This window comes from Lissotriton helveticus, chromosome 10 (genome assembly GCF_964261635.1).
Source record: "Lissotriton helveticus chromosome 10, aLisHel1.1, whole genome shotgun sequence".
Taxonomy (NCBI): domain Eukaryota; kingdom Metazoa; phylum Chordata; class Amphibia; order Caudata; family Salamandridae; genus Lissotriton; species Lissotriton helveticus.
This window is the reverse complement of record NC_136071.1, coordinates 190,949,772-190,970,434: the sequence shown is the minus strand read 5'-3', so window position 1 is coordinate 190,970,434 and position 20,663 is coordinate 190,949,772. Positions and strand designations below refer to the sequence as shown.

General features: G+C 46.1%; 1 protein-coding gene across 1 annotated transcript in view; it reads right to left on the bottom strand.

Moving 5' to 3' along the window:
• Window positions 1-20,663, bottom strand: part of LOC144783975 (uromodulin-like) — a 187,905-nt gene that overhangs the window by 61,842 nt on the left and 105,400 nt on the right. The window contains exon 12 of the mRNA XM_078662698.1: window positions 14,793-15,001. Coding sequence (XP_078518824.1) covers window positions 14,793-15,001 — 209 coding nt within the window. The remainder of the gene's footprint in view (window positions 1-14,792; window positions 15,002-20,663) is intronic.

Sequence of the window (20,663 nt, the reverse complement as noted above, 5' to 3'; positions counted from 1 at the left end):
TCTGGTGATTTAGAGTTCCAAGGCAAATCCCGACTCCCCTGTAGTTAAGCGCCCAGCCGGAGAACATTATGCAAGCTGGCACCAAAGTAATCATGACATATTGTACAGGTAAGAAATGTGCTCTTCCCTTTACTGCTTCTGTTGTCAATGTGTTTATGGTATGTTATATTTATTTATAGCGCGCACAGCTACTCAACAGAGTGTCCCGGCGTGGGCAATGGAAAATGGAAGTAAGAACCGGGAAGTAGCTAAAAGAGAAGGGTTTTGAGTTTTTTCTTAAAAATTGTAGGGTCCTGAAGGCCACGCAATGACAGCGGAAGTAGGTTCCAGGTTAGGGCAGCTGACCTGACAAATGAGCACCCGCCCAGCCATTGGCGGTTGAATCTGGGGGCCAAAACTGAGAGGAGGAGCGCAACTGTCTCGCCGGTGTGTAAAAAGAAAATCTCTTTTGTAGGTAGACGGGACCAAGATCATGTAAGCCTTATGAGCAATGGTTAGAATTTTTAATTTTACCCGAGACAACACTGGGAGCCAGTGCAGGGAGTGAAGGTATGCACGCACACTACTCTTATTTGACAGGCCGAGAAGGAGTCTGGCTGCCGAGTTTTGGACTACTTGCAGTTTCTTGAGGAGGTAGCCAGAGATACCCACAAAGAGAGCATTTGCATAGTCCAGACGGGACAAGATCAGAACCCGGACCACTGATTCTTTGGCAGGTCCTTTGGCAGGTCTAGGGAGAAGAGGAAGAAATTTCCTCAGTGCCTTCAAGGTGCCAAAACAGGTCCCTGCCAGCTTCATAATCTGTGTTGAAAAGTGCAAATTTTCATTGAACCAGACGCCCAGATTCTTAGCAACCTTTCTCTCTGCACTAGGCAGGGGGAAGCCAGGGGGCCATAGTTTCTCTCTAAAGTTGGCCGTAAATGAGCCATAGAGAAGGACCTCAGACTTCTCTTCATTGCATTTCAGTTGCCCCTGAGCAAGCCACTGAAACTCCGAGGAAAGGCAATCTTGTGCCGCAAGGACTGAATCGTCGTCCCTGCCCCAAGTGAACAAAAGCTGGGTGTCATCCGCGTAGGCTATCACCTTAGCCCCTAATGATTCAGCTAGATAGACCAGGGGAGTAATATAGATGTTAACCACTTGGACGCTCATGACGAGCTCAGCTCGTCATGGAGTGCCCATTCATTTCAATGGAAATTACATTGAAATCGTTGGACATGCCTTAGCATCCAAGTTTAAAAACAAGGGGACTAAGGGATGACCCCTGCAGGACACCAGTGTCCACCTGCTGAGGTACCGGGGCAAATGGAGGAAGCCAGACCTGCTGAGATCGGCCCTCCAAGAAAGATATGATCCAATGCAGCACATCCCCCGAAACCCCAATCATCGAGAGGCGGTCAAGGTGTAAAGAATGGGGCACTGTATTGAATGCCACAGAGAGGTCTAATATGACAAGAGCTGCTCTCCCACCTGCGTCCAGACACTCCCGGATCGATTCCGACACCTCTAGCAAAGCCAACTCTGTGCTATACAGAGGCCGGAAGTCAGATTGTGCCGGATGCAAGAGCCCCGAGGCCTCAACATGATTGGCCAGTTGGATCGTAACCACCTTTTCACAAACCTTAGCCAAGCTAGGCAGGAGCGAGATGGGGCGATAATTACCGGGAAGCTGCGGATCAAGATAGGGCTTTCTAAGAAGTGGAAGAATTAGTGCCTGCTTCCAAGATGCCGGGACGACGGCCTCCCGGAGAGACATATTGACCATAGTATTGACTTCAGGGTTAATGACATCCGCAGCAGCAGCCAAGAGTCTAGCAGCGCAGGGGTCATTTGGAGAGCCCGACTTAAGGCCCTTAAGAATTTTAAGTGAGCCTGCATGGTCGATAGACATAAAGGTGGAAAACCACTTAGCTTGGTTAGCCCCCAGCGGTTCCAAAGTGGCCGTAACTGGCCCTTAGCAGGGGCCGCAAAAGTATCCTGAATGCTGCGTATTTTATCCAGGAAGAACTAGGAGAGCGTGTTACACCAACCTTGTGAGACAGGCATGGCATACGCCTGAGCAGTAGGGGACATGAAACTTTGCACAATCACAAATATCTCTTTAGAATTATTATTGGCTAGGTCAATGCGTGACATATAATACTGGCCTTTAGCGACCACAATGGCAGCATAGTAGTTTTTTGTTTAGCTCTAAGAGCAAGTTTAGTGTGTTTATAAAACACATGCTCAAACGGACAGTTTTAATTATTAACGTGTGGTCTTTGCTACGAGATGCACAAGAGTCATTTGGATATACACATATTTCAATGCCACACTGTTGCAGCGAAGAAAAGTTGCTAGCCAAAGTTAAGTGGTAACAGATCGAATGTATAAACAGAGATGAAAGGAACCAAGTGGCAGGAAACGAGGCACTCAGCAGCTAGGCAGAGCTGGCACTGGGGCCTGCTCCCAGACTGAACACACATTTTTGAATGCGATTTGATGCAAAACAGTCACTAGAAGGGGTTCTTTTTCTCTCATTTTACATCAAATGGTAATGCTCTTTCGTTAACTTTTGGCACTTGAAGTTAGAGAGTAGGTAGCAAGTGGAATCCTCATGAAGAAAGTCAAGATGAGAACAGGACAGGTAGAGAGAAAACAGCATGAGACAGAATGTGTAAAATATAGGGAGAGGCAGACAATGTTGGAGTAAGACAAGGGAAAATAGAAACATGGCGTGGTAATACAAACAGGATTTACATTTACATTTTAAATTTGCAATGACCACGCTTTCTATGAGATCATCAATCTAAATGGCATGAAGGTCTTTTAAATTTGACCAACTAGATGCACTGCAGAGACAGCCGTGTGTGCAAGTAAGATAATTAACACCCTTACTTTATGCACTGTACAATTTGCACACTAAAGTAACATGTTGAACATATATAATGCAATAAAATATGGGGTTGTTTTTCATGACTTTAAATATTTCAAGACTACATATTCCCATTTGCTTCATGAACCATGTTTTATCACTATATTCTTTATTAAAAAAGTGCCTTAAAATGCATCGATTTCCACTCCTTTTTTGAACATTTTCTCGGGGGAGAACCCAGCCCGTCCCGAACCACCCTATTGTCAGTCGCGCTTGCTTGCTTCACTCGCTCGCTACGTAATCCTCAGCCCTACTGTTTACACCCCACCACTCTGAAATGCCACCAGCTACCACTGTTGCACTGTTTTCGTATGCAAATCACACACTGAACAAATGGCGACTTAGGGCTTCTGGAAAGAACTTGTCAGATCCACTGCAACACTTTTTTCTGTGGGTTGATAAATGGGCACTCCTCCATGGCAAGAGTGAATACACTTTCTGATTTGTTTATTTGCATTCAAATCATTCCATAATTGCATAGACGTTTGGGGCTTGGGCCCCAGCAGCATTCCTCCTTACCTTACCAGTGCCCCATTACCACCAGGGCTGAAATGGCCACATATGACAATCGGAAAATCCTTGGGGACTGGGGTTCAGTATCTGCAAAGTTTCACTATACTCAGTAGCCTCCAGTCAGCCCTTGTGGGTTGCAGCAGGGCTGCGTGTCCGCTTATGGCAGCTGTGGCGGTTCATTACCTATGGACCCTAGTACTTATTGTAGGTGGTGGCTGTGGATAAAGCCCACTGGCACTCTTTTTCGGAGACCTGGACTTCTTTTTCATCATCCGACTTTGATCCAGAGCAACAAAAGGAATACAATTAATAAAAAACAAGTAGGAAAGAAGGGGGAAGGGAAAAAGCTGTGGCAAAAGGAGGAAGCAAGAATTTACAGGAGTGAGATTCAAGGGAAGGGAGTGTCTGGTGGTGGATTAAAGAGGCAAGAGGTGGATTTAAGTCTTCGGATCCTTGGTATTCGTAATGCTGATGTGCAATTGCACTGGCTTCTCAGCAAAACATTAGTCCCCAGCACATATTCAGATACAAATGAAACACTGATGGGCCATGCACAACCAGGAATGCCTCGGTGCAGTATGAGACAGTGCTTAGTGCCACATACTTTCCAAATCTACCGATAGCAAAATGAACATATGAGTGTGTCCCATGTTAGGTATGAAGGTTGTGTTGACACATGTGCACACAGGGCTAGCACCTCATGCTTTAAGGATGACTTATTGTCTTAACGTTGAATGAAGGTGCCTCCATGTCACAGAGACACCGATTCCAGTCACAGACTCATATCTATGAAATCACATCATTCTAGTTTTACGGGGCCAGATGTACGACCATTCCAAAGTGGGACTCATAAATTGCGCTCAGTTGCGAATTGCAAATTGAGAGTCAAAATTTGGGATGTACTTCAGTGTCAGAGACACTGATTGCGATCCCCAATGGGGTCGTAAAATGCGAGGCTCATGAATAATAATGAGCCATTCGTAATTGCGACCCCACTGGGAAAAGGTGGCCCTCCTAGGGATGGTGGCTTGCTGGGCTCAGCAGATCTCCATGTCTGGGACTGCTTGTCAATGAAACAGTTTTTTTTTAAACGCAGCCCTTTTCGTTAAAGGAAAACAGGATGCATTTTTTTTTTAAAAATGAAAAGTTTTTGTTTCATTTTTTATGTGCAGGTAGTGGTCCCTGGGACCATGCCTGCCCTTAAAACATTTTTTGGAGTCAGTCACAAAGGGGAAGGGGTCCCCTGGTGACCCCTTCCCATTTACGACTCCATAACCACCCTCTTAAAGAGGGCGGTAAATTGCGAGTGTTTTGTGACCACAATTGTGGTCGAAAAACATTTATACATGGCTAGAGACTTGCTATTAGGAAGGTAATGCTCCTTCCTAATAGCGTGTCACAAAACACTATTTTGCGATTTTTTGTGTCTAGCAAAATAGTGTTTGTACATGGCCATGTAGGTTTGTGCGCGCGCAAAGAGGTCGCAAACCTGTTTGCGTGCACGAACGCATGCACGCAAAAACTGGTCGTACATCTGGCCCACGGTCTTTATTCAGTCCAACTGAACAAATCATGTTGCCAAAGTCACACTTTTACTCAGTATTGGCATTTGCTTACTGAGCCATCTTACAGATGCATTTTCAGATGTATTTTCTGGTCATTTCATGTTATTTGATCTAAATTGTATGTTATTCATTGTTAGGTCAAAGGTACAATGATACCATTTCCCCTGATGTCATCATTATGCTCATTAACACTTCAGAAACCTGTAAAATTCTCCCTCTTTTTCGTCACAGAATGTTCCCAAGCATGACATCATAGTTACAGCTGCTCTTGATGCCATCACAGTTTTAAGGACATGGGGACATATTTATGAGGGCTTTGCGTCATGCTTGCACCACGCAACGTGGTACATGCACGATGCAAACCTCTCAGTCATATTTATGAAGCCATGCAAAGCCTCTTTGCTTGACTTTGAGTGGCTTAACAAATATGGAGCAATGTAACGCAGTGCAAATCGTTGTGTTGTGTTGCCTTACTCTGTGCATGGGAGACATTCCATGGGCCGTGCGGTGGGTGTTCTCACGCAACTCCAACGGTTTTTGATGCATTCCCAAATTTACAAAAACGCATAAACCTGGGAATGCGTCGAAATCCTATCCTTCCTCAGGTGAGGCGTAACAAGGATGAAATATAATGTTTATTTCTCATTGTTTTTTTTTACTCTTTCCATGTGTGCTGCATTCTGCAGCACATATAGAAAGGTGAAAATGTCCCCATGGATTTTATTTGTGCAAGAAACGTGCCCCTTTCTGCACAAAAACATTCCTGTCTGTAACACCGGCCCCCTTGCACTATTGTGCAAGGGTGCCTGCGCTGGTGCTAGACTGCCAAAACTGTGCTGGTTGCAGGAGGAAAGTACAGGAATGCACTGTGATGAATGAATACAGTGCAATCCTTCCCTTTCCCTGTGACGCAGGGCAGCGCAGCATGGTAACTTGGTGAGCTGGCGGCACATATGCCAAGGTAGAGTGACCACTTTCTTCCAGGTCCTTAGAGGCATTGTTGCCAGCCTAGAACGGTCGTGCGTTTCTCTAATGCATTTTGGTTGTTGTATTACTGCTTTGTTTCCTTTGAACTAATTGGAGAAACACAGCTGAAAACAATCGTTTGCAGGTGAAAAGGTCAGAACTGGGGATAGTGTACGTAATGGCCTGGAGTGGGGTGGTCATTCTATGCACAAAGAGGACATGACTGTATATTTCCAGCTGCCAACAGCACTGTGTGCCTGCACCTGTCAGCATGGCAGCTCAAGCAGCTGAGGGACGCAGCAAGCTGTATACATGCAAAAAACTGAGAACATCGTTTATGAAAAAAGCAAGCACATATATTTCCCCTATAATCCTGCATCGAAGCAAAGGATTTTTAAGTGGTAGAAACCGTGCTTAATTTGTGCAGGTACTTACAGGTGCTGAGCACCGGCACCTATTTCTCAGGGCCAGGTCTATTGAATTGTTCTCACATGCACAGCCAGCACTGTGCACGGGCCATTAAAAAGCCCCCGCCTCGAGCGAGGCTTGTGCAGCTGTACGTTCAGATTTGGTGCATGCTGCTAGTGTGCTTGCTTTGGCGCGCACCAGTGCCTGGTCTTCAGTGTTGGGGAAGGGCAGGTGTGTTGGGTCATGCGAGTATAAACTGCACAAACGATGAACTGGGAGCATAATTTCAGCTGTGCTACCCAGTAGTTTGCGCTTTCAGATGTAGCCAAAGCTGCAAGGTTAGGTGAGTTATTTTACGCACAACTGTTATCCTACAGGTGACAGAATAGTGCTTGACCATGGGGCACCATCAATAAATTCCTGCACAGTGGCATCTGCAGGAAACTGCCCTGTAGCTGCCTGCCTCAGGAGCCCAGACAAAGCCTTGCAGCGTAATAACAAAATATGAGAGGCAGCTGAGGGTGGTCCGAAAGTGAAAACATTTCTTCCTGCCAGTCAGTGTATTGGTATCACGCTCCTACCTGTCCCAGTACCATCTTGTCTCTATCACACCTGTCTTCTCCCTTCTGCAATGGGCACCGTTGCAGCCACAAGCAGCATGAAGAACACCTCCCATCCCTGCTACTGTGACTGTGCCCCACCGCTACCTCCGACAGTGCCCCTCTCTCCACAGTGGCCTTCTCCCACTATCCCAGCGCCCCACTCTCCACAGTGCCTTTCTTTCCTGTATCTCAGTGCCCCTCTGCTTACAGTCCCCTTCCCCTCTGTATCACAATGCCCCTCCGTGCAACAACACTTGCTCACTCCTGTTACAGTAACCCTTGGCTCCCTCCCTGACTCTCAGAGCAGCCCTCCCCACCATCGCTTTGTATTAAAGCATGCACTGGGCCCTGAGTATCCATACTTTGAGTTCGCTCGTGAGACCGCGAAGCCCTTACCAGTCTTGGCCACTCTGACCAGGAGGCTTTCCCAATTACCCCCTAACCAGAGAGAGGATACACAGGGAATTTCTCAGCTTTGACCTGGAGAAAAATAGCATTGATTCAAAACGTGCTATTAGAGGGGCTAGGCTGTGTTGGGTGCTCTGTACCTACCCCCACCCCCACAAGCCTGCTGACATCTATCGCCCCACACCTTCTCTTCACCTCCAAAGACCCATGTCCCGTAAACCCCTGCTGCATACTTACAGCCTTATGTCCCTGTTGGAGAGAGATCAGAGTTTTGTCTAGTTGAAGTTTTGACTGTAGCACAGAGGGGTAATGTAGAACACGTACCATGCAGATGACAGAACTATATTTATGTGGATAGCTCAGTGGGTTTCTGTTTTTGTCACAGACGTCCTTTTGTTACTCGCTGATCATAAATTACAATCCTAATATAGCACAGGCAGCAGACTCAGTTGAATTTTGTGCTTTATTAGTTAAAAAGTAGGTGTGTACAGACCCCCGGGTCCTCGCGGAGAGCTTCGCCGTGTATTATGCTGATCTATATGCCCCGCGGGAGTGCCTGCCGGAATATATGGTAGATAAGTTCATAGCCGACCTGCCCCCCAAGAGGGTGTCAGACGAGGTGTGGGACCGGTTGGAGCTTCCCTTGAAAGATGAGGAACTGGGCGCGGCCCTGGGCGAGCTCAATTCGGGGAAAGCCCCGGGTCCAAATGGATTCCCCTGTGAATTCTTCAAGAAATATCATTTGCAGCTGGCTTCACACTATCGGGCGGCTGTGGAGGAGGCCAGGGAACGGGTTAGGCTCCCCCCAGACTGGAGGCATGCAGAAGTGGTGGTCTTCAACAAGCCGGGTCATCCCCCAGAACAGCATGCCCCTTATCGCCCGATTTCCCTCTTGAATGTGGAGGCCAAAGTTCTCGCCAAGGCGCTGGCTAACAGACTCCTCCCTCATATCACGACACTGGTGCACCTGCATCAGGCTGGCTTCATGCCCTAAAGGGCGACAAGGCACAATATTCGACGGGCGCACGTGGTTGTAGCGGCGATCCGAGGCACGGGGCCCCCGGCAGCGCTTCTCCTCGCGGCCATAGATAGGGTGTTTGACTGAATGAGTTGGGTCTATTTGTTTGCGCTGTTGCCGCGGCTCAATCTGGGGCCTCGTTTTTTGTCATATCTGCGTCTTCTCTACACTGATCTGACGGTTTCGGTCCGTGTGGCGGGAGCGATCTCATCCCCCTTTCCCATTCGTCGTGGCACTTGGCAGGGCTTCCCCCTCTCGCCCTACATATTCGCCTTGGCTATGGAGCCGCTGGTGGCGTGGGTGCGCATAGATGCGCAGTTGAGAGGCTTTGAGTGGGCACAAGGGCCGTCTGATAGAATCGCACTGTATGCGGATGATGTTCTCTTTTTTCTTACGGACCTTGACAGGTCGGGCCTCGTCTCCTGCAAATAATACAGATTTTCGGCGAGTCCTGGGGCTCTACATGAATCCTCGCAAGCCCACGATATGGGTGCTGGGAGAGCAGACACAAGTGGATGATTGGGCAGCTGCGCTGCAGATAGCCGTGGGGGGTCTTAAGTATCTGGGAGTCTTTCAGTCGGAGGTCCCGGCCATATCATGGGAGCGGAATCTGGTGCCGGTCTGGGAACGAGTCTGGGCGGATCTTAAAGACTGGTCGCAGATGCCGCTTACTATTAATGGGCGATCGGCGATTTTTAAAATGGTGGTGCTTCCCCGCCTTTTGTATCACCTACAGAACCACCCGTATCCTGTATCACCCAGTTGGTTCCGGCAGGTAAACTCTGTCTTAGGGCAAATTCTTGTGGGGGGGTGGGGCGGTTCGTGTGGCCACACGCACGTGCTTCCTCTCCACGTATTGTGGCGGGCTAGCGACTTCCGACATCTTTTCCTATTACCAGGCCTCCCATCTTTTGGTCCTGAATGAGTGGTGGTATAGCGATAGGAGGGATCCGGCGTATGCTATGGAACGTTACTTGATGGGTTCCCATACGCTCCATCCCATTCTATATACAGCGTCGATACGGAGTGAGTTACCAGCAGCCACTCAGCTGGTGTTTCGCTTCTGGCGACAGGCTCTGCGCCGGATGGGGTGGTGGAATACCCTGACCGGAGAAACTCCTCTTTGGCACAATGGGCGGCTGCCCAGTCTGGCGGCACTGCAGGGCTTTAGGGGATGGGACAATATAGGGATCTCGACATTAGGGGACGTGCTGAGGGGTACGACTCTCAAGTCCTTTCAGGAACTCCGGGAAGAATATGACATGCCTCGCTCCCAGCTCTTTAGATACCTCCAGTTTTGTCATGCACTAACACCCAGTCTGGAGGGGCTGGAGGCCCTCCCCGAGTTTAGTCCGTTGGAAGTGAGATTATTCATGGGGGACCTAGACACAAAGAAAATATCCTGCATATATCAGGCGTTAGTCACCCACTGTTCCCCTACACTGCAGAGACTCCGGGAGCAATAGGAGGAGGATGTAGGCGAGCTTGAGGAGGAGGATTGGAGGGAGGCGCTGGCCGCCCCCAGGTGTGCGGCCATAGCAATGCGTCACCACCTTATTCAGTTTAAATACTTACACAGAGTGTACTTTACAAGGGTTCGGCTGTGGAGGGCTGTGCTGATTGCCTCACCGGTCTGTCTCCGTTGTAACAGGGAGGACGGGATGCTTCTTCATACAGTATGGAGCTGTGAATCCCTGACTCGGTTCTGGAGGGGGTCCTGGCCTGCATGTCTGAGGTGATGGGATGGGTGCTCCCCCGTACGCCGAAGTTTGCCCTGTTGCATGTTATGGAGGGGGTGGGGGGTAACCTCTACAAGAGACACCTGATGCTACTTGCCCTTACACTGGCCAAAAGAGACATCGCTAAAGGGTGGAAGGATTCACAAGCCCCGTCGGTGGTCATTTGGAAGAAGGGGTTAGATTATTTTATGGGGTTGGAGCAGTCAATTTTCGTGGCTAGAGGGTGTCCGCGGAAACATTATAAAATTTGGAAGCGCTGGGCGGATTATAGGGGCCTGTGGCTTGACCCCCCGGTGGAGCGGGATGATCTTCGTGTGTGGGCTGCCAGGCATAGATAGTTCAGGGGAGGGGGTCATGGGAGCGAGGGAGGAGGGTGTGCATATACTGCGATGGTGTGTTTTTACTTTGCTTTTATCACTAAGTATGGGTAGAACCTGGGGAGTTAGTGCGACTCGGGGGGGAGGGAGTTGGGGGGAGGGAGCTGGGGGGGCAGGGGTAGTGGGGAGGGGGGAGGGGGTGGTCAGTTGCTTGTGACCCTTTGGTAATTTGTTTGTACTTGCATAAGAAAAGTCGATTGCCATTCGGATGATGTACTGTTTATTTTCACCTACAGTTATCCCTGGGTTACAGGGCCCTGCATAATATGTGCAGTCTGACAATAAAATCTGTTAAAAAAAAAGTATATGTGGAAGCCTCTCTGAATGGAGTTGAATGTCTGACTCCATTTGAAAATAGGTGACAGTGGGATTTTGCGACTTATAGTCTGATCATGTAATAGAACTATTTGTTTGAAGCATGAGAGTGTGGTTCTCCATCAAGGCGTAATCCCAATGGTATAACTGACACGCTATTATGTTTTATCAGGAATACCTATTGTGACATAACAAACATCTTTTTGAGGCATAAAACTTAACACAGTTAAAGAATCGCTAGTGTGTGTCTTGGACAACACTGCTGTGCATTGATGAGACAGGCCAAGAATGATACACTCCTGTCACCTCTCAACTTTACATAATTAATGACTGTATATTTAATAAAGCAGAGGTGTACTATTTGCTTGCTCTATCTCAGTATCTGCTTTTCTTCCTCCCCTTCACACCTCACTCCTTTACTTCTCTCCAATCTTACTTCACTTTCTGCCCTACATCTGCGTTTTCTCTTAATCGCCACCTCCCCTCATTAAATACTTTTAATTGTTCACCTTTCCATCTTTCCCTTCCACTCTACTCTCACACGCTCCCCACTGTCCGCTTTTCTTCCCGTGCCTTTCTCCTCTTTTCCTTCTCATCACATTCCACTCCAATCTTGCAATCCCAATCTCTGCTTTCCACATTTCTCTTTACATTGTCTACTGCATCTATCTTTGCCTTTAAACCTCTCCTCCTCCCTCACTCTCCATTTTAATTTTTTCCTTCTTGCACATATGTTTATATCTACTCCAGGAATCTGTGTTCTATCTCAGGGTCATAAATTTGAATCTTGGTGTAGCCACTCAGTCTTTCATCTTTAGATAAAATTAGTGCAATTGAGCTGGATAACAGCATTTTTAATTTGGTGTCAAGGCCACCCCTAGTGAATATGTGCTTTACAAACATACATGGTGTGTTTCTCCCTATATCCCTTCATTTCTTCCTTTCACATTCTTTTCTTATTTCCTCCTTCTTTCATCCATTACTTATTTATTTGCTTACTCCAGTGCTCCTCTTCCTGCCTGCATTTGTTTCTGCCTTCTTTAATGTATTCTTTCCTTCCTTCATTCTTTTCTTTCTTTTAAACCTCGCAGTGCAAGCACATTTTCTTTTGTTTGCAAAGCTGCCTCAAGTCCTCAAATGACCTTCCTTCAATTTGAGTTCACTTTTAAGTTTTTGTCATAGGCTTCCAATATGTTATATTATGTTATATTGATTTGTATAGCGCACTAATCACCCAGGAGGGTATCCAGGGATTTGGGCAAGTGTGTAGGTATGAGGTGCCTGAGTTGCTTTTGTGAAGAGCCAGCCCTTCATCTTCTTGCGGAACTCATAAGGGAGGAGGTGACTCTGATGTGTTGAGGCTTGTCGATGTGGGTGGAGCCAATAAAGTTAAGTGGGTGGGGGCACTGGAGGGAGTAGGCGGAGCTGGGGAAGTGGGTGTGGCCTCGTTAAAGACTGTGAGCACCTGCACTTCATATTTTACAAATTATGCACTGGGTAGAAAGTTAAAATAATCAATTTGAAGCCACAAAACATCGGGGGTCTGGCACATGTCAGGAGCAGTGTTGGATGTTGGGCAGTGCCACCACTCTCTTTGGACTGGGTGCCGATCTCAGGAGTTGCTGCATTCTGAAATATCATGTTGTTTTAAAGCTTCTGCTTCAGAGTTCTTTGTGTGGCCAGCAGTTTTCAGGAAATAATACAAATGAAAGGATCCTTCTAGTGACTAATGTCCCTGCGAGAGAGATCCAAGTTTTATTTAATAGCATTATTGGCGCATTATAAAATAGTTGTTGGAAAATGGTCCTCTCTGAAGCATTACCCAAGATTTTTTGCTTTCCTCCTATCTTTTTTTCTGAATTCGTTTTTGCTGACTTTATGACTCTGGGCACATTAACACTTCTAACCAGTGCTAAAGGGCATGTGCAATCTCTCTAAAACATGGTAGCATTGCTCATACCCAATTGGCATATTTACTTTACTTATAAATTCCTAGTAAAGTGCATTACAGGTGCCCTGGGCTTGTAAATGTAAAGCTAATAGTGGGCTTGCAGCACTGCTTGTTATTACCCACTTAAGTAGTCCTCTAACGTTGTCTCAGGGCTGCCACTGCAGAGCCTGTATTTGTGGTTACAGTGTCATGTCGACCTTGCAAGTTAAATCTCCTGCCAGGCCAAAACCTTTCCTTTTAATACATAGAAGTCACTACTAAGGTAGGCCCTCCACAACCCAGAAAGCAGGGTGCAATGTATTTAAAAATTAGGACATGTATTTCTAAGTTTGACATGTCCTGGTAATGAAAAACTCTCAAATTAGTTTTTCACTACTGCAAGGCCTTGCTCTCCCATCGGTTAAAACTGAGGTTACCTTATTGTATTTAATAAGTGTAGTTTCCATTTGGCACAACATAGATATTTTGAGTTTGGTGTCTCTGGACTCACAATTTAAAAATCACAACTTATGATAAAGTCGTATTTTAACTTGTAGGTCTGAAATGCCACTTTTAGAAAGTTTGCATTTTCTAACCTTAACCATTCTGTGCCTCTGCCTGCCTCTGAATACACGTCTGGGGTGGGCTCGTGACAGCCAGGATCGAGCCCGGGTTAGCGACGGATAGTGACGCTCCCTGAGGAAGGGCTATATAGTGCCCCAAATGCATTGGAGCCAGTAGAATTAATATGTTATGAAGCAATAAGAAAGGTCTAAGGAATGGAATGACTTATTAATTTCATTTGACGAATTCATGAACTATGTGATATAAATAAAAAAAGAAATTGCAAGAATTGATCAAACTTGTGTGGAGTCCTCGAATTTCTTGGGAGGAACCAACAACTTGAGTGCCTCATGGAAATCTGAGAATGCTTCAGAATACATGGGTGAATGTGTGGAAAAATCCACGTTCCACCAATGTAATGCCCCTTACCAAGCATAGTAATGCAAGGCAACAACTTGTGCTACATTGCCTTACTCCAGCTTCACCAAGCCACACAGGTTCACCCAAGGTGGCCTTGCATGGCTTGGTAAATCTCATTCTAGGTTTCGATGCACCATGCATCCCCTTGCGTGCTGCAAGGGTGATGCAAAACCTTAATAAATCTGGGCCTGAATTTCCCAGCAGTTCCTGAACCCTCACATTCTTTTTTCACGCTGGGCATCTTGAAATATTGGGCATAACTTTCCTTGTTTTTCACAGCATCCTTGCTATGAACTGTTAATGCTGCTGCAGCAAGGAACTTGCTATGTGGACTTTTAATTTACTTTTGCAAAGAACAGTTGCTTCATTTGGAATTTGTTAGAGGACATTTAGCAAAAAAGAGAAGTACACTGAAAGTCGAGTCATGTTATGAAAATGAACTGGAACTGTTTTTTAACACAGTATTTTTGCCCAGAAATTTTTTTCTATTCCACCAAAGGAGCATTACAAGTTCATAGTTAAATGTTCGAGAAATAGTTCTTTACCATAGTTGTGACGTTTCAGTTAGTTTTTTAATTAATAGGGAGGAATGTTCATGAACATATATATATATAAGATACTGAACTCTTGTATGTTTCAGTTTCAGGTTTGACATCTGTGCACGAGTTGGTTATACAAAGAAGCTGCTAAGGGAGATAGTTTCACTGTTACAGTTAGACGCAGGACTATCTCTTATTCCCTTTTAGATACCATTGTCACCCTGCAGACATCAGTGCCCATCAGACGTGATGAGTCAGGGAGGTGGTGTTCAGTGTCTATTTTCTGTCATATCCCATTCCCTTTTACCCAATTCTAAAGCAAGTCCTCATATTCTTGTCCTATGTAGTCATTGGTGGAGGCAGTGAGGGACAGGGGTGTGCATAGCTCCCTTTGGATCCAGTGTAAACAGAGAGTGCATTCTGCCAGAATTCAAAAGACATTCTAACTACAGGTGCAACTTCAGGCAGCAATGTTATTAACAGTGCATAAGGCAAGCATTGCATTTATACTTACAAATAGCTGTGTTCCACATTGGCCAGCTCTTGTGGGGTGCATGAAGGTAACCATGTTTGTGACATTTCTATCCAGAGAGCCAACACACCTGCTGTCTTTTATACGAATATTGGATGTATTGAAACCCATGTTTTCCAGCTGGCATGACTGAAACGAAGCTCCAAATTCATTTTTGCTGCACTTCAATTTAGGCTGCAAATTTGCAGCATCTTCAGGGAAAAAAAGAAAAACAGTTTGAGAATAATTGTCATACTTGGCACACAATTTTGATGTCAATACAACTTTGCTGCATCATTTAAATCACTAGGCCTGGGAGTAATTCTAATTCCGCCAGTGTAATCAGAGTAATTGTGGTCGTTCTGTGTTACTATTTGACTGGAAACTACTAATACTTGTGTGATTATTCCTGCTTGTGTTAGTAAGAGTAATTTGGGGGAAATTGGCTAAGAAAAAACAAATTTAGCGAGTGCCTGCTGTGCCTGTGGTTTTACATTTAGCATTATTTTGGAGCACCAAATGCATCCTCGCATCAATGTTGAATGCAAGGGTGCATTTTGCATTAAGAAAATAAAATAGTGCAAAATGCTCGGAGTAAGATGGGAGAAATCCGACCCAAGAGCAAATTTAGTGAATGTGAGCAGATCCTCACTCTTCTATTCATGTTCTGTTGCAATTAGTTTAGTGCATTTAGTACTTTGTTTGGACACAAGGGGGCATTTTTATCTACAAAAATAGCACTAAATGCAGAATTACGCTTCTTGCACAACCGCGTATAATCTTAGGTAATTCCGCGTGATTACCCTACATGGAATTACGCATGTTAAGTTGTGTCAGATTCAAAGAGACAACTGGCAAAATGACTAAATGTTTATGTTTATGTCAATTGAGCTTAGATCCTAAATTCCCAAGATGTCTGCAAGGTGTTTTCAAAGATATCACATGCAGAAACAAAGCCCAGGATTAGGGTTGAAACAATGCAACATCAAATGCATGAAATTCCACACATCACCAAGGCCCTCCTTTAGAGGACCGGTGTAAAGTTTTGGGTACTACCACAAATTGATAATCGGATTTCTGCAGTAGGTGGATATGACATTACTGCAAATTTACCTTTACATGTTGTTGTGCTGTATTGTGAGGAAGTGAGACATCAGAAAAGCACCATGTTAGAAATGGGATTCCAGGTTGGCTGAGGTTTGCACCCAGGCCAGGCAAGAACCATAACTCTATTCAGGGTAAGCTAGATACACTCTGAAAAATAACTTGTGCTTACCCTCTGGTAGCTTGTCAAAGAGCAGTCAGGCTTTTCTAAAGAGGCACTGTATAAAGTATTTGTGCAACATACACAGACACAGTAACACAATGAATACACCACAAAAGGACTCCATACAGGTTTAGAAAAACAGATTATTATTTTCTGAACAAAACAAGAGCAAAACGACAAATATCCGTTGTGTAGAAGTTGAGATATTGAATGTTAAATGAATAAATGTGGTCAAGTGCTTAGAAGCAAGTAGTGCTAAAAGGTTACTTTACATTGCGTTGAACCGGGGCAAAGTCAAACTTCGAGCTAACCGCAATGGAGCACCAGCTGGCTACAGGACCCACGCTGTGCCCTGTGAACAAAGTATCTTTCCTGGTCGCAAACAGCCAGATGAGTTGATCTTCTCTATGCAGTGATGTCGATGTGTTAGTTACGAAGACGGGTGCCGGAGTCGAGAGGTGTTGAGCAATGCACCAGATTCTGCAACGCAGTCGAGGGGATGCGTCATTCTTATCAAGTGGCAGCGATAATCTGTTTGGTGCATTTATCTCTGGAGGCAAAGCTCTGGATCAGATGTGATACACCAATTTCACTCCTGTAACCGGGCCGATCTGCTACATGCAGACAGGAGATGCATTGAAATCCATGCTGCACGTATCTGGACCACTTCCAGTGAGCTAGGTACTGGACCAGGGCTAGAGACTTTGATATACATGAGTCTCAAGTAACAGGAAGCAAGCCAACAAGCCATTGGAGACCACTTGGAGTGAAGACAGAGTCAAGCTGAGCTCTCCTTCTGCAGAGTCAGAGAGCAGCAGGCAGCAGGTCAAAAACAGAAAAGCAGGCCTTCCAGATCAGCAGTCCAGTTGAGTCTTTTAAGCAGCACAGCAGTTCTTCTAGCAGAGATTCAGTTACAAGTCCAGTAGTGTCTGATTCTTAGCGTCAGAGATCCAGTACTTATACCCAAAAGTGCCTTTGATGTGGGGGGGTGACTTAAAAGCAGTTCTCTGAAGTGCACAAGTCTCCCTTTCAACCCAGTGCTGTCTACCAGGCTATCTGGGGGGAGTAAGCACTCCTTTTTGTGGGGACAGGACACTGTTGATTCAAGTGAAGTGTTAGCTCTCCCTTCCTGCCCAGGCAAGGCCATCCGTATGCAGATGTATGTAGATTTCTTACTCAGAAACACCTATCCTTCCTGTGTTGTGGCTGTCAAGAGGTTATGCACAAAGTATAGCTGTCACCCACCCCAGACGTGTATTTGAGGTAGGCTGTCATGCACACAGAACAGTAAGTGCAAAGAAATTTCCACTTTCTCAAAGTGGCATTTCTAAAACAGTAATGTTATATCCAACTTCACCAGAAGTATTTATTACTACCATTCCAAACATATGAAACATGAAAAAGCTACTCCTCTCTGCCCAGGAATTAAAGTGTCTTGAGCATTCCCAATGCTAACCCATTAGAGGAGTAGGCCTCACAGTACTGAAATAACAAAATAGGCTGTTAGTCACTACCAGGACACGCAAAACAGAAAGGTACTTTTTGATATGGTGGTTCCTGTGACAATGCTCAGCCCCAAGTGTGATGCGCCGATTCTGTTCCTGCATAGCAGCCATGCGTCAGTTCGACTCGTCGCAACAGATGCATTTTTTCCACTTGAGCAAGCACCTGGATTCGCTTCCAATGACTCAGGAACAGGAGTAGGATTAAAAACTTTGATGTCCCTCAGTCTTTGAGAACAGGAGGCTTGTACAGCAAGCCCTTGGAAAAACTCTGAGACAGTCAGGGGTAGCAGGCAGGAAGCAGAGAACACAGCAAGGAAGCAGTCTTCCAGAGCAGCAGTCCAGCAAGAAGCAATCATTAGCACAGCAATCCTTCTTCTTGTCAAAGTGGTTTCAGGTCCAGAAATATACTGAGTTGGTAGGGTCAGAAGTCCAGTACATATACCCAGTTGTGGGGGTGACTTCATATAAGGGTCTTTGAAGTACACACAGGCCCTTTCATCCTACTCTGGCTCAAGACTTGCTACAGTGGGTATGCAACCCTTTCTATGTGGTCAGAGCACAGCCTATTCCGGTGTAAGTGTGAGGCTATGCTCAGCTTCTCCCTCCCTCCCTCCCTCCCTCCCAGGAAGATACATACATTTACACCCAGCCTTCCTTTGTGTGGGACTTTCTAGAGGGAATACACAAAGTAAACTGCCACCCAGCCCAGCCAGTGATCAGAGACGGTGGCAGACACCATTGGCTAACAGCGGGAAAATGTCTAACTTTCTAAAATTGTCATTCTCTCAATTAGGAATTACAGCTTATTAAATGCAATAAGGAATCCTCAAGATTAACCTGTGAGAGGGGTAGGCCTCTTGGTAACAAAAAACAAATTTGGTAGTTTTTACTACCAGGACAAGTAAAACTCAAAAGTTCATGTCCTCCCTTTTAGGTACAAAACACCCTGCCTTATGGGCTACCTAGGGTCTACCTTAGGGGTGACTTATGGGTAATAAAAAGGGAGTTTACGGCTTGGAAAGGGGGTTTAAATGCCAAGTTAATGTGTCAGTGTAAACTGCACACACATGCTCTGCAGTGGCAGGCCTGAGACATGTTTAAGGCTATTTGAGTGTGTGCAAAAGGACAGCTGAGGTTCCACTAGCAGCATTTAGTTTATAGGCCCTGGGCACATGTATTGCACTGTACAAGGTACTTATAAGTAAATTAAATATGCCCACTGGGTATAGACCAATGGTACCCTGTTTAGAGGAGAGAGCACATGCACATTAGAACTGGCTAGCAGTGGTGAAGTTCTCAGAGCCCTAAGCAAACAAAAACAAGGTCAGAAAAAGAGGAGGAGGAAGGCAACATTTTTGGAATGGCCCTTCAGAGAGGGCCATTTTCTAACACGACCCCCTCTAGCCTGAAGCCAAGGTAGTCTAGTCAATAGCCTGATGGAATTCCCTGCTAAGGGTTATATACCATGCAATGGCACACTAATGCAGGGGTACATGCCAGTCCTACACCTCTCTGAACCAGTTGGATCCCTCTGCCTATACTCTCTGGGTATGCAAAAGAAACAATTGATGAACAGAATGCTGGACAATACAAACATTCACACCCAGTCACAAAGATCTGGGTTTAAATCATCCAAACAAGCTTCCTGGGACCGGTTTCAGGGCATCACCCTTCATCAGCCAGGCTAGCTTGAATCCAGTGGTGTAGTGAGCATGGGATCCACTTCTGGTCATACCCTTCCCACTTAGGGCTACATTTGCAAAACAAACAATTGATGGATGGAATGCTGGACAATACAAACATTCACCCCCAGTCACAAAGATCTGGGTTTAATCCATCATTCTTTTGCTCACTGTTAGATTTGGGGGATTTCTAGTTGGCATAGGTAGGTACCTGTGACTCTTGTGTATAGTCAGGGTAAGGGTAAGGGGATCACTCCTAAAATAACCCCTGCTCACCCCCTCGGTAGCTTGGCACAAGCAGACAGACTTATGTCAGAGGCAGTGTGTAAAGCATTTGTGAACACATACAGTAACCCAGTGACAACACTACAGATAGTACCACACAAGTTGTAGTATAAAAAGAAGTATTTGATATAGACTTAACACGAGACCACAAACGACAAAAATCCACAATAATACTGTACTTAAAATGGTAGAATTAGCTTAGTTCTCTTTAGAACTTAAAATGTGACACTTTGAGTCAATGTACCTTAAGATGCGTAACGCTCCACAAAGAAAGTGTTGCAGGGAAGGTGATGGGTCGGTTCCTTACACGCAAGAACGGTGATGTGTCGGTTCCCTACTGCTGCGTAGGGGACGGTGATGCGTTGGTTCTTCTCTGCGAGGGGGAGTGATGCGTCGGTTTCTTACTGCGCTTCCGTGAAGATGCGGATAGCAACGCCGTGATGCGATGAAGGTCCGGTGTAAAGAAACAAAGATGGCGTCTACTTCTTGGTGCAACACGATGCGGACCGCATCAGGCCCTGCGACACGCTTCCCGGTGATGCGGCGGCATCTGCTGCGACGTCGATCCTCTTCCCTGGCGATGCGCGGTGCTTCACCCATGATGCGAGATGCGACAGGCCCTGCGACATGCCCCCGTTTATGCAGCGGTGTCTGCTGTGATGACGATGCTCTTCGACGGCGATGTGACGCGCTTTGGGGGCCCTGCGATGATTCAGCAGTTCTTCTGGGCCGCGACAGGCCCTGCGACATGCCTCCCGTTGATGCAGCGGCGTCTGCTGCAACGTAGATCCTCTTCTCCGGCAATACGAGGCGCTTTCGTGTTTTAAAGCGGCAGTTTGGCGTCACATTCTTGCTTGTCAGTCGCACTTCCAGCTCCTTGCGACACGCAGTTCCTCAGAAAGCCCAACACAACTGCAGGCACTTTCAAAAAACTCTTGGCAGCTGGTGGGTGAATTCTGTTGTCCCTGAGACTTCAGCAGGAGGCAAGCTCTTTTTTCAAGCCCTTGGAGATCCTTACAATTTGATGAAAGCACACACAAAGTTCCTCTCTCCTTTCTTTGGCAGTCAGTCAACCGCTGCAGGCCAATCCCCCAAGCAGCATTTCAGCTTAGGGATAGTCTCTCCTCAGCCCTCT